This window comes from Scyliorhinus torazame, chromosome 11 (genome assembly GCF_047496885.1).
Source record: "Scyliorhinus torazame isolate Kashiwa2021f chromosome 11, sScyTor2.1, whole genome shotgun sequence".
In the NCBI taxonomy this organism is placed as follows: Eukaryota; Metazoa; Chordata; class Chondrichthyes; order Carcharhiniformes; family Scyliorhinidae; genus Scyliorhinus; species Scyliorhinus torazame.
The window spans coordinates 256,716,471-256,735,409 of record NC_092717.1 but is presented as its reverse complement, the minus strand read 5'-3'; the positions used below and the strand labels follow the sequence as shown (position 1 = coordinate 256,735,409).

At 52.6% G+C, this 18,939-nt stretch overlaps 1 protein-coding gene across 1 annotated transcript in view; it reads left to right on the top strand.

The window, feature by feature from the left end:
* The window catches only part of sspo (SCO-spondin), a 1,206,999-nt gene that overhangs the window by 572,792 nt on the left and 615,268 nt on the right, over nt 1-18,939 (top strand). Inside the window, 2 exon segments of the mRNA XM_072468611.1 lie at nt 17,484-17,663; nt 18,719-18,841. Of these exon segments, the coding sequence (XP_072324712.1) occupies nt 17,484-17,663; nt 18,719-18,841 (303 nt within the window).

The window sequence follows — 18,939 nt, the reverse complement described above, 5'->3', positions numbered from 1 at the left end:
CCGGCGGGGGTCGGAAAATCCCACCCTAACTTTCAATTCCAGATTTAATAATTACATTTAAATTCCATCAGCTTTCATGGTGGGTTTTGAGCCTGTGTCGCCGTAGCAACGGTCTCGGCCTCTGGATTACTGCACAGTGACATTTGATAAGCTTGATAAAGAGAATCTATTTTCTCTGGTGGGGTGGGGAGTGTGGAGGATGGGAGGGTGGGGGAGACTGGGGGGGGGATGGGGGTTTTGGGGTGTTGGAGAGTGTGGAGGGTAGGGGGTTTGGAGGGTGGGAGTGTGGGGGGGTTTGGGGGAGTGGGGGATGGAAGGTGGGGCAGAGTGCGGGGTAGGGGTGGGGGTGTTGTGGGGAGGGGTGGGGGGGCTTGTGGGGGGTGTTGTGGGGGAGGGGTGGGGGGTGTTGTGGGGAGGGGTGGGGGGGGTTGTGGGGGGTGTTGTGGGGGAGGGGTGGGGGGGGTTGTGGGGAGGGATGGGGGGGGTTGTGGGGGGTGTTGTGGGGAGGGGTGGGGGGGCTTGTGGGGGGTGTTGTGGGGGGAGGGGTGGGGGGTGTTGTGGGGAGGGGTGGGGGGGGTTGTGGGGGGTGTTGTGGGGAGGGGTGGGGGGTTTTGTGGGGAGGGTGGGGGGTGTTGTGGGGAGGGATGGGGGGGTTGTGGGGGGTGTTGTGGGGGAGGGGTGGGGGGTTTTGTGGGGAGGGGTGGGGGGTGTTGTGGGGGGGTTGTGGGGGGTGTTGTGGGGGAGGGGTGGGGGGTGTTGTGGGGAGGGGTGGGGGGGGGGGTTGTGGGGGAGGGGTGGGGGGTGTTGTGGGAGGGATGGGGGGGTTGTGGGGAGGGGTGGGGGGGCTTGTGGGGGGTGTTGTGGGGGAGGGGTGGGGGGTGTTGTGGGGAGGGGTGGGGGGGGTGTTGTGGGGAGGGGTGGGGGGTGTTGTGGGGGGGTTGTGGGGGGTGTTGTGGGGGAGGGGTGGGGGGTTTTGTGGGGGGGGGTGGGGGGGTTTTGTGGGGAGGGGTGGGGGGTGTTGTGGGGGAGAGGTTGGGGGTGTTTTGGGGGCATCTAGGACAAGGGGCAAAACCTTCAAATTGGAGGCAGCTGGAGGGAGGGGATATCAGGAATCCTTTCTTCATATGGAAGGTGGATCCAGGGAACTGAGATCGGGGCTGAATTAGAAATGTCAATCCTGAGCTTGACCCATTGACAGGGACAGGGAGTTTATCGATTAACCTCCTGGACAATTAACTTGAAGTAAGGATTCAGTGACATCACTTCATGTATATGTGAAATCTCGGGTGAGATTCTCGGTAGAGTGTTGACGCCGTTGTACAAACTGGAGAGTTAAACGATGCTGTCATTGGACCTCGAAGTGTAGCGATCCTCTGCCCTCAGGAGTCCGGCACAGAGTGAGCGAGCCACGCCACTCCAGCTGCCGCTACCGTCGTCCAACGTGTCGCGGGTCTGCGCATGCGTGCTGCGACCGGCAGGAAAGCTCCCTTCTCCGCGCCGGCCCTGACGCAACATGGCGTAGGGCAGAAGGGGCAGGCGCGGAGCAAAACAGGCCCCCACCACGAGAGGCCAGCCCGCCGATCGGTAGGCCCCAATCACGGGCCAGGCCACGGTGGAGAACCCCCCCCCCGGATCGGACCCCCCCCGGATCGGACCCCCCCCCCCCGGATCGGACCCCCCCCCGGATCGGACCCCCCCCCCCCCGGGTCGGACCCCACCCCCCGGGTCGGACCCCCCCCCCCGGATCGGACCCCCCCCCGGGTCGGACCCCCCCCCCCGGGTCGGACCCCCCCCGGGTCGGACCCCCCCCCACCACCAGGCCGCCCCAGACAGGATGGATGCCGGGTCCAGCAGGACTCCGGCTATTTGGGGCGGCCAGTCAGCCCATCCCGGGCGGGGAATCGCCGGGGGGGCCGGGTAGAGCGGCTCCTGACCAGTGCCACGCTGACTGCGCCGGGGCCACTGATTCTCCGGTCACCGGGGCGGCGCTGTGCGAATCGCACCCGGCCGGGTGATTCTCCGACCCGGCGTGGCCTGAGAGAATCCTGCCCCCTATGTTCACCATGGTGTGTGAATATTGATCACAGATCAATTTGTCTTAGAAAAGTATCTGTAATCTTCAATTGGTTAACTAAATTTGCATTAACTGCTGGAACTAAACCTATACAGTAAAGGATACAAGCCAAAGGTTGCCTCCATGTTTGGGCCTGTACACGGTGACGGTGATACTGCACGGAGTTCCACATTAACCTGTACACCGTGACGGTGATACTGCACGGGGTTCCACATTAACCTGTACACCGTGACCGTGATACTGCACGGGGTTCCACATTAACCTGTACACCGTGACGGTGATACTGCACGGAGTTCCACATTAACCTGTACACGGTGACCGTGATACTGCACGGGGTTCCACATTAACCTGTACACCGTGACGGTGATACTGCACGGGGCTCCACATTAACCTGTACACCGTGACGGTGATACTGCACGGAGTTCCACATTAACCTGTACACGGTGACCGTGATACTGCACGGGGTTCCACATTAACCTGTACACCGTGACGGTGATACTGCACGGAGTTCCACATTAACCTGTACACCGTGACGGTGATACTGCACGGAGTTCCACATTAACCTGTACACGGTGACGGTGATACTGCACGGAGTTCCACATTAACCTGTACACGGTGACGGTGATACTGCACGGAGTTCCACATTAACCTGTACACCGTGACGGTGATACTGCACGGAGTTCCACATTAACCTGTACACCGTGACCGTGATACTGCACGGGGTTCCACGTTAACCTGTACACCGTGACGGTGATACTGCACGGGGTTCCACATTAACCTGTACACGGTGGCGGTGATACTGCACGGAGTTCCACATTAACCTGTACACCGTGACGGTGATACTGCACGGAGTTCCACATTAACCTGTACACGGTGACGGTGAAACTGCACGGAGTTCCACATTAACCTGTACACGGTGACGGTGATACTGCACGGAGTTCCACATTAACCTGTACACCGTGACGGTGATACTGCACGGAGTTCCACATTAACCTGTACACGGTGACGGTGATACTGCACGGAGTTCCACATTAACCTGTACACCGTGACGGTGATACTGCACGGAGTTCCACATTAACCTGTACACGGTGACGGTGATACTGCACGGAGTTCCACATTAACCTGTACACCGTGACGGTGATACTGCACGGAGTTCCACATTAACCTGTACACCGTGACGGTGATACTGCACGGAGTTCCACATTAACCTGTACACCGTGACGGTGATACTGCACGGAGTTCCACATTAACCTGTACACCGTGACGGTGATACTGCACGGAGTTCCACATTAACCTGTACACCGTGACGGTGATACTGCACGGAGTTCCACATTAACCTGTACACGGTGACGGTGATACTGCACGGAGTTCCACATTAACCTGTACACCGTGACGGTGATACTGCACGGAGTTCCACATTAACCTGTACACCGTGACGGTGATACTGCACGGAGTTCCACATTAACCTGTACACGGTGACGGTGATACTGCACGGAGTTCCACATTAACCTGTACACCGTGACGGTGATACTGCACGGAGTTCCACATTAACCTGTACACCGTGACGGTGATACTGCACGGAGTTCCACATTAACCTGTACACCGTGACCGTGATACTGCACGGGGTTCCACATTAACCTGTACACGGTGACGGTGATACTGCACGGGGTTCCACATTAACCTGTACACCGTGACGGTGATACTGCACGGAGTTCCACATTAACCTGTACACCGTGACCGTGATACTGCACGGGGTTCCACATTAACCTGTACACGGTGACGGTGATACTGCACGGAGTTCCACATTAACCTGTACACCGTGACGGTGATACTGCACGGAGTTCCACATTAACCTGTACACCGTGACCGTGATACTGCACGGGGTTCCACATTAACCTGTACACGGTGACGGTGATACTGCACGGGGTTCCACATTAACCTGTACACCGTGACGGTGATACTGCACGGAGTTCCACATTAACCTGTACACCGTGACCGTGATACTGCACGGGGTTCCACATTAACCTGTACACGGTGACGGTGATACTGCACGGGGTTCCACATTAACCTGTACACCGTGACCGTGATACTGCACGGGGTTCCACATTAACCTGTACACCGTGACCGTGATACTGCACGGGGTTCCACATTAACCTGTACACGGTGACGGTGATACTGCACGGAGTTCCACATTAACCTGTACACCGTGACGGTGATACTGCACGGGGTTCCACATTAACCTGTACACCGTGACCGTGATACTGCACGGGGTTCCACATTAACCTGTACACGGTGACGGTGATACTGCACGGGGTTCCACATTAACCTGTACACGGTGGCGGTGATACTGCACGGAGTTCCACATTAACCTGTACACCGTGACGGTGATACTGCACGGAGTTCCACATTAACCTGTACACCGTGACGGTGATACTGCACGGAGTTCCACATTAACCTGTACACGGTGACCGTGATACTGCACGGGGTTCCACATTAACCTGTACACCGTGACGGTGATACTGCACGGGGTTCCACATTAACCCGTACACCGTGACGGTGATACTGCACGGAGTTCCACATTAACCTGTACACCGTGACGGTGATACTGCACGGAGTTCCACATTAACCTGTACACCGTGACGGTGATACTGCACGGAGTTCCACATTAACCTGTACACCGTGACGGTGATACTGCACGGAGTTCCACATTAACCTGTACACCGTGACGGTGATACTGCACGGGGTTCCACATTAACCTGTACACCGTGACCGTGATACTGCACGGAGTTCCACATTAACCTGTACACCGTGACGGTGATACTGCACGGAGTTCCACATTAACCTGTACACCGTGACGGTGATACTGCACGGGGTTCCACATTAACCTGTACACGGTGACGGTGATACTGCACGGAGTTCCACATTAACCTGTACACGGTGACGGTGATACTGCACGGAGTTCCACATTAACCTGTACACCGTGACGGTGATACTGCACGGAGTTCCACATTAACCTGTACACCGTGACGGTGATACTGCACGGAGTTCCACATTAACCTGTACACCGTGACGGTGATACTGCACGGAGTTCCACATTAACCTGTACACCGTGACGGTGATACTGCACGGAGTTCCACATTAACCTGTACACCGTGACGGTGATACTGCACGGGGTTCCACATTAACCTGTACACCGTGACGGTGATACTGCACGGAGTTCCACATTAACCTGTACACGGTGACGGTGATACTGCACGGAGTTCCACATTAACCTGTACACCGTGACGGTGATACTGCACGGAGTTCCACATTAACCTGTACACGGTGACGGTGATACTGCACGGAGTTCCACATTAACCTGTACACGGTGACGGTGATACTGCACGGAGTTCCACATTAACCTGTAGACGGTGACGCTGATACTGCACGGGGTTCCACATTAACCTGTACACCGTGACCGTGATACTGCACGGAGTTCCACATTAACCTGTACACCGTGACGGTGATACTGCACGGGGTTCCACATTAACCTGTACACCGTGACGGTGATACTGCACGGAGTTCCACATTAACCTGTACACCGTGACCGTGATACTGCACGGGGTTCCACATTAACCTGTACACGGTGACCGTGATACTGCACGGGGTTCCACATTAACCTGTACACCGTGACGGTGATACTGCACGGAGTTCCACATTAACCTGTACACGGTGACCGTGATACTGCACGGAGCTCCACATTAACCTGTACACCGTGACGGTGATACTGCACGGAGTTCCACATTAACCTGTACACCGTGACGGTGATACTGCACGGAGTTCCACATTAACCTGTACACCGTGACGGTGATACTGCACGGGGTTCCACATTAACCTGTACACCGTGACCGTGATACTGCACGGAGTTCCACATTAACCTGTACACCGTGACAGTGATACTGCACGGAGTTCCACATTAACCTGTACACCGTGACCGTGATACTGCACGGAGTTCCACATTAACCTGTACACCGTGACAGTGATACTGCACGGAGTTCCACATTAACCTGTACACCGTGACGGTGATACTGCACGGAGTTCCACATTAACCTGTACACGGTGACGGTGATACTGCACGGGGTTCCACATTAACCTGTACACCGTGACGGTGATACTGCACGGAGTTCCACATTAACCTGTACACCGTGACCGTGATACTGCACGGGGTTCCACATTAACCTGTACACCGTGACGGTGATACTGCACGGAGTTCCACATTAACCTGTACACCGTGACGGTGATACTGCACGGAGTTCCACATTAACCTGTACACGGTGACCGTGATACTGCACGGAGTTCCACATTAACCTGTACACCGTGACGGTGATACTGCACGGAGTTCCACATTAACCTGTACACCGTGACGGTGATACTGCACGGAGTTCCACATTAACCTGTACACGGTGACGGTGATACTGCACGGAGTTCCACATTAACCTGTACACCGTGACGGTGATACTGCACGGAGTTCCACATTAACCTGTACACCGTGACGGTGATACTGCACGGAGTTCCACATTAACCTGTACACGGTGACGGTGATACTGCACGGAGTTCCACATTAACCTGTACACCGTGACGGTGATACTGCACGGAGTTCCACATTAACCTGTACACCGTGACCGTGATACTGCACGGAGTTCCACATTAACCTGTACACCGTGACAGTGATACTGCACGGAGTTCCACATTAACCTGTACACCGTGACGGTGATACTGCACGGAGTTCCACATTAACCTGTACACGGTGACGGTGATACTGCACGGGGTTCCACATTAACCTGTACACCGTGACGGTGATACTGCACGGAGTTCCACATTAACCTGTACACCGTGACCGTGATACTGCACGGGGTTCCACATTAACCTGTACACCGTGACGGTGATACTGCACGGAGTTCCACATTAACCTGTACACCGTGACGGTGATACTGCACGGAGTTCCACATTAACCTGTACACGGTGACCGTGATACTGCACGGAGTTCCACATTAACCTGTACACCGTGACGGTGATACTGCACGGAGTTCCACATTAACCTGTACACCGTGACCGTGATACTGCACGGAGTTCCACATTAACCTGTACACCGTGACGGTGATACTGCACGGAGTTCCACATTAACCTGTACACCGTGACGGTGATACTGCACGGGGTTCCACATTAACCTGTACACCGTGACGGTGATACTGCACGGAGTTCCACATTAACCTGTACACGGTGACCGTGATACTGCACGGAGTTCCACATTAACCTGTACACCGTGACCGTGATACTGCACGGAGTTCCACATTAACCTGTACACCGTGACCGTGATACTGCACGGAGTTCCACATTAACCTGTACACCGTGACCGTGATACTGCACGGAGTTCCACATTAACCTGTACACCGTGACCGTGATACTGCACGGAGTTCCACATTAACCTGTACACCGTGACGGTGATACTGCACGGAGTTCCACATTAACCTGTACACCGTGACCGTGATACTGCACGGAGTTCCACATTAACCTGTACACCGTGACGGTGATACTGCACGGAGTTCCACATTAACCTGTACACGGTGACGGTGATACTGCACGGAGTTCCACATTAACCTGTACACAGTGACGGTGATACTGCACGGAGTTCCACATTAACCTGTACACCGTGACGGTGATACTGCACGGGGTTCCACATTAACCTGTACACGGTGACCGTGATACTGCACGGGGTTCCACATTAACCTGTACACCGTGACGGTGATACTGCACGGAGTTCCACATTAACCTGTACACCGTGACGGTGATACTGCACGGAGTTCCACATTAACCTGTACACGGTGACGGTGATACTGCACGGAGTTCCGCATTAACCTGTACACCGTGACGGTGATACTGCACGGAGTTCCACATTAACCTGTACACCGTGAGGGTGATACTGCACGGGGTTCCACATTAACCTGTACACGGTGACCGTGATACTGCACGGAGTTCCACATTAACCTGTACACCGTGACGGTGATACTGCACGGGGTTCCACATTAACCTGTACACCGTGACCGTGATACTGCACGGGGTTCCACATTAACCTGTACACCGTGACGGTGATACTGCACGGGGTTCCACATTAACCTGTACACCGTGACGGTGATACTGCACGGAGTTCCACATTAACCTGTACACCGTGACGGTGATACTGCACGGAGTTCCACATTAACCTGTACACCGTGACGGTGATACTGCACGGGGTTCCACATTAACCTGTACACCGTGACGGTGATACTGCACGGAGTTCCACATTAACCTGTACACCGTGACGGTGATACTGCACGGAGTTCCACATTAACCTGTACACCGTGACCGTGATACTGCACGGAGTTCCACATTAACCTGTACACGGTGACCGTGATACTGCACGGGGTTCCACATTAACCTGTACACGGTGACGGTGATACTGCACGGAGTTCCACATTAACCTGTACACCGTGACGGTGATACTGCACGGAGTTCCACATTAACCTGTACACCGTGACGGTGATACTGCACGGAGTTCCACATTAACCTGTACACCGTGACGGTGATACTGCACGGAGTTCCACATTAACCTGTACACCGTGACGGTGATACTGCACGGAGTTCCACATTAACCTGTACACCGTGACGGTGATACTGCACGGAGTTCCACATTAACCTGTACACCGTGACGGTGATACTGCACGGAGTTCCACATTAACCTGTACACCGTGACCGTGATACTGCACGGGGTTCCACATTAACCTGTACACGGTGACGGTGATACTGCACGGAGTTCCACATTAACCTGTACACGGTGACGGTGATACTGCACGGAGTTCCACATTAACCTGTACACCGTGACGGTGATACTGCACGGAGTTCCACATTAACCTGTACACCGTGACGGTGATACTGCACGGAGTTCCACATTAACCTGTACACCGTGACGGTGATACTGCACGGAGTTCCACATTAACCTGTACACCGTGACGGTGATACTGCACGGAGTTCCACATTAACCTGTACACCGTGACCGTGATACTGCACGGGGTTCCACATTAACCTGTACACGGTGACGGTGATACTGCACGGAGTTCCACATTAACCTGTACACCGTGACGGTGATACTGCACGGAGTTCCACATTAACCTGTACACCGTGACGGTGATACTGCACGGGGTCCCACATTAACCTGTACACGGTGACGGTGATACTGCACGGGGTTCCACATTAACCTGTACACGGTGACCGTGATACTGCACGGAGTTCCACATTAACCTGTACACGGTGACGCTGATACTGCACGGGGTTCCACATTAACCTGTACACGGTGACGGTGATACTGCACGGAGTTCCACATTAACCTGTACACGGTGACGGTGATACTGCACGGAGTTCCACATTAACCTGTACACGGTGACGGTGATACTGCACGGAGTTCCACATTAACATGTACACCGTGACGGTGATACTGCACGGAGTTCCACATTAACCTGTACACCGTGACGGTGATACTGCACGGGGTTCCACATTAACCTGTACACCGTGACCGTGATACTGCACGGAGTTCCACATTAACCTGTACACCGTGACGGTGATACTGCACGGAGTTCCACATTAACCTGTACACGGTGACGGTGATACTGCACGGAGTTCCACATTAACCTGTACACGGTGACGGTGATACTGCACGGAGTTCCACATTAACCTGTACACCGTGACGGTGATACTGCACGGAGTTCCACATTAACCTGTACACCGTGACCGTGATACTGCACGGAGTTCCACATTAACCTGTACACGGTGACGGTGATACTGCACGGAGTTCCACATTAACCTGTACACGGTGACGGTGATACTGCACGGAGTTCCACATTAACCTGTACACGGTGACGGTGATACTGCACGGAGTTCCACATTAACCTGTACACCGTGACGGTGATACTGCACGGAGTTCCACATTAACCTGTACACGGTGACCGTGATACTGCACGGAGCTCCACATTAACCTGTACACCGTGACGGTGATACTGCACGGAGTTCCACATTAACCTGTACACTGTGACCGTGATACTGCACGGAGTTCCACATTAACCTGTACACCGTGAGGGTGATACTGCACGGGGTCCCACATTAACCTGTACACCGTGACGGTGATACTGCACGGAGTTCCACATTAACCTGTACACTGTGACCGTGATACTGCACGGAGTTCCACATTAACCTGTACACTGTGACCGTGATACTGCACGGAGTTCCACATTAACCTGTACACCGTGAGGGTGATACTGCACGGGGTCCCACATTAACCTGTACACCGTGACGGTGATACTGCACGGGGTTCCACATTAACCTGTACACCGTGACGGTGATACTGCACGGAGTTCCACATTAACCTGTACACCGTGAGGGTGATACTGCACGGGGTCCCACATTAACCTGTACACCGTGAGGGTGATACTGCACGGAGTTCCACATTAACCTGTACACGGTGACGGTGATACTGCACGGAGTTCCACATTAACCTGTACACCGTGACCGTGATACTGCACGGAGTTCCACATTAACCTGTACACGGTGACCGTGATACTGCACGGGGTTCCACATTAACCTGTACACCGTGACGGTGATACTGCACGGAGTTCCACATTAACCTGTACACTGTGACCGTGATACTGCACGGAGTTCCACATTAACCTGTACACCGTGACGGTGATACTGCACGGAGTTCCACATTAACCTGTACACGGTGGCGGTGATACTGCACGGAGTTCCGCATTAACCTGTACACCGTGACGGTGATACTGCACGGGGTTCCACATTAACTTGTACACGGTGACGGTGATACTGCACGGAGTTCCACATTAACCTGTACACCGTGAGGGTGATACTGCACGGAGTTCCACATTAACCTGTACACCGTGACCGTGATACTGCACGGAGTTCCACATTAACCTGTACACCGTGACGGTGATACTGCACGGAGTTCCACATTAACCTGTACACCGTGACGGTGATACTGCACGGAGTTCCACATTAACCTGTACACGGTGACCGTGATACTGCACGGAGTTCCACATTAACCTGTACACCGTGACGGTGATACTGCACGGGGTTCCACATTAACCTGTACACCGTGACGCTGATACTGCACGGAGTTCCACATTAACCTGTACACCGTGACGGTGATACTGCACGGAGTTCCACATTAACCTGTACACCGTGACGGTGATACTGCACGGAGTTCCACATTAACCTGTACACCGTGACGGTGATACTGCACGGGGTCCCACATTAACCTGTACACGGTGACCGTGATACTGCACGGAGTTCCACATTAACCTGCACACCGTGACCGTGATACTGCACGGAGTTCCACATTAACCTGTACACCGTGACGGTGATACTGCACGGAGTTCCACATTAACCTGTACACGGTGACGGTGATACTGCACGGGGTTCCACATTAACCTGTACACCGTGACGGTGATACTGCACGGAGTTCCACATTAACCTGTACACCGTGACGGTGATACTGCACCGAGTTCCACATTAACCTGTACACCGTGACGGTGATACTGCACGGAGTTCCACATTAACCTGTACACCGTGACGGTGATACTGCACGGAGTTCCACATTAACCTGTACACCGTGACGGTGATACTGCACGGAGTTCCACATTAACCTGTACACCGTGACGGTGATACTGCACGGAGTTCCACATTAACCTGTACACCGTGACCGTGATACTGCACGGAGTTCCACATTAACCTGTACACCGTGACGGTGATACTGCACGGAGTTCCACATTAACCTGTACACGGTGACGGTGATACTGCACGGAGTTCCACATTAACCTGTACACCGTGACGGTGATACTGCACGGAGTTCCACATTAACCTGTACACGGTGACGGTGATACTGCACGGAGTTCCACATTAACCTGTACACAGTGACGGTGATACTGCACGGAGTTCCACATTAACCTGTACACCGTGACGGTGATACTGCACGGAGTTCCACATTAACCTGTACACGGTGACGGTGATACTGCACGGAGCTCCACATTAACCTGTACACCGTGACGGTGATACTGCACGGAGTTCCACATTAACCTGTACACCGTGACGGTGATACTGCACGGAGTTCCACATTAACCTGTACACCGTGACGGTGATACTGCACGGAGTTCCACATTAACCTGTACACCGTGACGGTGATACTGCACGGAGCTCCACATTAACCTGTACACCGTGACGGTGATACTGCACGGAGTTCCACATTAACCTGTACACCGTGACGGTGATACTGCACGGAGTTCCACATTAACCTGTACACCGTGACGGTGATACTGCACGGAGTTCCACATTAACCTGTACACCGTGACGGTGATACTGCACGGAGTTCCACATTAACCTGTACACGGTGACGGTGATACTGCACGGAGTTCCACATTAACCTGTACACCGTGACGGTGATACTGCACGGAGTTCCACATTAACCTGTACACCGTGACGGTGATACTGCACGGAGTTCCACATTAACCTGTACACCGTGACCGTGATACTGCACGGAGTTCCACATTAACATGTACACCGTGACGGTGATACTGCACGGAGTTCCACATTAACCTGTACACGGTGACGGTGATACTGCACGGAGTTCCACATTAACCTGTACACCGTGACCGTGATACTGCACGGAGTTCCACATTAACCTGTACACCGTGACGGTGATACTGCACGGGGTTCCACATTAACCTGTACACGGTGACGGTGATACTGCACGGAGTTCCACATTAACCTGTACACCGTGACCGTGATACTGCACGGAGTTCCACATTAACCTGTACACCGTGACGGTGATACTGCACGGGGTTCCACATTAACCTGTACACCGTGACGGTGATACTGCACGGAGTTCCACATTAACCTGTACACGGTGACGGTGATACTGCACGGAGTTCCACATTAACCTGTACACCGTGACGGTGATACTGCACGGAGTTCCACATTAACCTGTACACCGTGACGGTGATACTGCACGGAGTTCCACATTAACTTGTACACCGTGAGGGTGATACTGCACAGAGTTCCACATTAACCTGTACACCGTGACGGTGATACTGCACGGGGTTCCACATTAACCTGTACACCGTGACGGTGATACTGCACGGAGTGCCACATTAACCTGTACACCGTGACGGTGATACTGCACGGGGTTCCACATTAACCTGTACACCGTGAGGGTGATACTGCACGGAGTTCCACATTAACCTGTACACCGTGAGGGTGATACTGCACGGAGTTACTCATTAACCTGTACACGGTGACGGTGATACTGCACGGGGTTCCACATTAACCTGTACACCGTGACGGTGATACTGCACGGAGTTCCACATTAACCTGTACACCGTGACCGTGATACTGCACGGAGTTCCACATTAACCTGTACACGGTGACGGTGATACTGCACGGAGTTCCACATTAACCTGTACACGGTGACGGTGATACTGCACGGAGTTCCACATTAACCTGTACACCGTGACCGTGATACTGCACGGAGTTCCACATTAACCTGTACACCGTGACGGTGATACTGCACGGGGTTCCACATTAACCTGTACACCGTGACGGTGATACTGCACGGAGTTCCACATTAACCTGTACACCGTGACGGTGATACTGCACGGAGTTCCACATTAACCTGTACACCGTGACCGTGATACTGCACGGAGTTCCACATTAACCTGTACACCGTGACGGTGATACTGCACGGGGTTCCACATTAACCTGTACACCGTGAGGGTGATACTGCACGGAGTTCCACATTAACCTGTACACCGTGAGGGTGATACTGCACGGAGTTCCACATTAACCTGTACACCGTGACCGTGATACTGCACGGAGTTCCACATTAACCTGTACACGGTGACGGTGATACTGCACGGAGTTCCACATTAACCTGTACACCGTGACCGTGATACTGCACGGAGTTCCACATTAACCTGTACACCGTGAGGGTGATACTGCACGGAGTTCCACATTAACCTGTACACCGTGACGGTGATACTGCACGGAGTTCCACATTAACCTGTACACCGTGACAGTGATACTGCACGGAGTTCCACATTAACCTGTACACCGTGACGGTGATACTGCATGGAGTTCCACATTAACCTGTACACCGTGACGGTGATACTGCACGGAGTTCCACATTAACCTGTACACCGTGACGGTGATACTGCACGGAGTTCCACATTAACCTGTACACCGTGACGGTGATACTGCACGGAGTTCCACATTAACCTGTACACCGTGACGGTGATACTGCACGGAGTTCCACATTAACCTGTACACGGTGACCGTGATACTGCACGGAGTTCCACATTAACCTGTACACCGTGACGGTGATACTGCACGGAGTTCCACATTAACCTGTACACAGTGACGGTGATACTGCACGGAGCTCCACATTAACCTGTACACCGTGACGGTGATACTGCACGGAGTTCCACATTAACCTGTACACGGTGACGGTGATACTGCACGGAGTTCCACATTAACCTGTACACCGTGACGGTGATACTGCACGGAGTTCCACATTAACCTGTACACCGTGACGGTGATACTGCACGGAGTTCCACATTAACCTGTACACGGTGACCGTGATACTGCACGGAGTTCCACATTAACCTGTACACGGTGACCGTGATACTGCACGGGGTTCCACATTAACCTGTACACCGTGACGGTGATACTGCACGGAGTTCCACATTAACCTGTACACCGTGACGGTGATACTGCACGGAGTTCCACATTAACCTGTACACCGTGACCGTGATACTGCACGGGGTTCCACATTAACCTGTACACCGTGACCGTGATATTGCACGGAGTTCCACATTAACCTGTACACCGTGACGGTGATACTGCACGGGGTTCCACATTAACCTGTACACCGTGACGGTGATACTGCACGGAGTTCCACATTAACCTGTACACCGTGACGGTGATACTGCACGGAGTTCCACATTAACCTGTACACGGTGACCGTGATACTGCACGGGGTTCCACATTAACCTGTACACGGTGACCGTGATACTGCACGGGGTTCCACATTAACCTGTACACGGTGACGGTGATACTGCACGGAGTTCCACATTAACCTGTACACCGTGACGGTGATACTGCACGGAGTTCCACATTAACCTGTACACCGTGACCGTGATACTGCACGGGGTTCCACATTAACCTGTACACCGTGACGGTGATACTGCACGGAGTTACACATTAACCTGTACACCGTGACGGTGATACTGCACGGAGTTCCACATTAACATGTACACCGTGACGGTGATACTGCACGGAGTTCCACATTAACCTGTACACCGTGACCGTGATACTGCACGGGGTTCCACATTAACCTGTACACCGTGACGGTGATACTGCACGGAGTTCCACATTAACCTGTACACCGTGACGGTGATACTGCACGGAGTTCCACATTAACCTGTACACGGTGACGGTGATACTGCACGGAGTTCCACATTAACCTGTACACGGTGACGGTGATACTGCACGGAGTTCCACATTAACCTGTACACCGTGACGGTGATACTGCACGGAGTTCCACATTAACCTGTACACCGTGACCGTGATACTGCACGGAGTTCCACATTAACCTGTACACCGTGACCGTGATACTGCACGGAGTTCCACATTAACCTGTACACCGTGACGGTGATACTGCACGGGGTTCCACATTAACCTGTACACCGTGACGGTGATACTGCACGGAGTTCCACATTAACCTGTACACCGTGACGGTGATACTGCACGGAGTTCCACATTAACCTGTACACCGTGAGGGTGATACTGCACGGAGTTCCGCATTAACCTGTACACCGTGACGGTGATACTGTACGGGGTTCCACATTAACCTGTACACCGTGACGGTGATACTGCACGGGGTTCCACATTAACCTGTACACCGTGACGGTGATACTGCACGGAGTTCCACATTAACCTGTACACCGTGACCGTGATACTGCACGGGGTTCCACATTAACCTGTACACCGTGACCGTGATACTGCACGGAGTTCCACATTAACCTGTACACGGTGACGGTGATACTGCACGGAGTTCCACATTAACCTGTACACCGTGACGGTGATACTGCACGGAGTCCCACATTAACCTGTACACCGTGACGGTGATACTGCACGGAGTTCCACATTAACCTGTACACGGTGACCGTGATACTGCACGGAGTTCCACATTAACCTGTACACCGTGACCGTGATACTGCACGGGGTTCCACATTAACCTGTACACCGTGACGGTGATACTGCACGGAGTTCCACATTAACCTGTACACCGTGACGGTGATACTGCACGGAGTTCCACATTAACCTGTACACCGTGACGGTGATACTGCACGGAGTTCCACATTAACCTGTACACCGTGACGGTGATACTGCACGGAGTTCCACATTAACCTGTACACCGTGACCGTGATACTGCACGGGGTTCCACGTTAACCTGTACACCGTGACGGTGATACTGCACGGAGTTCCACATTAACCTGTACACCGTGACGGTGATACTGCACGGAGTTCCACATTAACCTGTACACCGTGACGGTGATACTGCACGGAGTGCCACATTAACCTGTACACCGTGACGGTGATACTGCACGGGGTTCCACATTAACCTGTACACCGTGACGGTGATACTGCACGGAGTTCCACATTAACCTGTACACCGTGACGGTGATACTGCACGGAGTTCCACATTAACCTGTACACCGTGACGGTGATACTGCACGGAGTGCCACATTAACCTGTACACCGTGACGGTGATACTGCACGGAGTTCCACATTAACCCCAGATGTGCCAGACTCTTGCTCAATAACTGGGAAACTACCGGGTTTCATAAAAACCCATCTGGGTCACTCATGTCCTTCAGGGAAGGAAATCTGGTGTTAGCCGGTCTGGCCTACACGTGACTCCAGACCCACAGCAATGTGGTTCACTCTGAAATGACTGAGTGAGTCACTGTGTTCGAGGGCAATTAGGGACGGGTAACAAATTCTGGCCCAGCAACACCAACATCCTAGAATTAATTAAAAGAAAATATTTTTATTGGTTAATGTCAGTGAGCGACATGGAACAAAGATTGGTTCGTGTCATTTTGGTTCAAATCAGCTGTGATTTTACGGAATGTGGGAGCAGATTGTGGGATTGAACGCTCGATTTGTGTTTCGATGTTCACAGGAAGTATCTGTTAGAATCCAGCGGTTCTTTATTCATGCTTCCTGATGTCACCAAACAGAGAATTGAAGTCTAACTGTTGTGCCTGTCTCACAGTGAATGGTCAGTGGTCAGCATGGAGCGAATGGTCAGACTGTGATGCAGAGTGTAGCAGTGGCGTGCGATCCCGCCAGCGAGCGTGTGTCAACCCACCGCCAAAGAATGGAGGCCAGACATGTCCAGGCGTCGCCATGGAGACAGAGTCCTGTAACCGACACCTCTGTCCAGGCACAATGGGTGAGTTCATTCCCAGCAGCCCTGATGTGTCACCATCCAATATCCTGAGCAGAACATCTGGGTGGAGTTCCCGTCAGCAATTCCAGAGGGTTTACGCCGCTGAGGTTTCGGGTCTTGGCTGCGGGGCTCTGTGAGAGACACTCATTCTCGACATTCTCGATCCTGTGGTCTTTGTAATTCTCATTTATAGCTTTGAGCAGAGGGTGAATGTGCCACTTCTGTCAACACCGTCATCGGCCCATCTTATCACCACAGCAGATGTTCATTGTCGAGCAAAACCAAACCCCAGAGGGGAACTTGACATCACCTTTTTTTTGTATTTTGTAAACAAGAAGGGAACAGACCAATCCAAGTCCAGTAACTCTTTGGGGATTTTAAACATTAAAGTTAAAAGGTTTATTAACAAGAAGAAAAGAAAACTTAAGCGAACAAGATTACAGTTACAGTTTAAGATAAGTCTGACAAAACATTCCCCCCCTAAAGACTCCCTACTTAGTCACACTCACAAGTAAACACCTTCCAGGGAACACACCTTCACAGATTTCTAACTATTAAAATCTTGTAATATTACCCAGCAAAGCTGCTGTTGCTTTGATAAAGGGATACCACACAACCTCTCAAATTCACTTGCACTCTGCTGTGGAAATCAAAGAAACTTCCAAACAAGACTACTTTCTGGATGGCTGATTCAAACTTCACACCCAGCATTTAAGAGGTGAAAAAGTGAAAGTGAAAATCGCTTATTGTCACAAGTAGGCTTCAAATGAAGTTACTGTGAAAAGCCCCTAGTCGCCACATTACAGCGCCTGTTCGGAGAGGCTTGGAAGGGAATTCAACCGTGCTGCTGGCCTATCTTGGTCTGCTATCAAAGCCAGCGATTTAGCCCTGTGCTAAACACAGTTGGACTGACCCTTGGCCTGAGGTTTGAGGGGTCAGCCTGACCCTTGGCCTGAGGTTTGAGGGGTCAGCCTGACCCTTGACCTGGACTTTGAGGGATTGGAGGTTGGGGTTCTGATTTTATTTCAGATACTTTGACTGTTTCTGCTGTTTTTCAGAATGTGATTCTGGGATGGTTTACGTGGCAGCTGATGGATGTGACGATCGCTTCTTGGATCCTTGTCCAAACTCCTGCCAGGGCCTGAGTTCTGAGACAAACTGTAGCTCTGACTGTTTGGGAGGTGAGTCTCAAACACTGCATCCTGATTGAGAAGCAACAACCTGGTCCTTTGCCATCCTGGTATTGTCACAGTGGGTGAGACAAAGAGAGTGCAGCTTT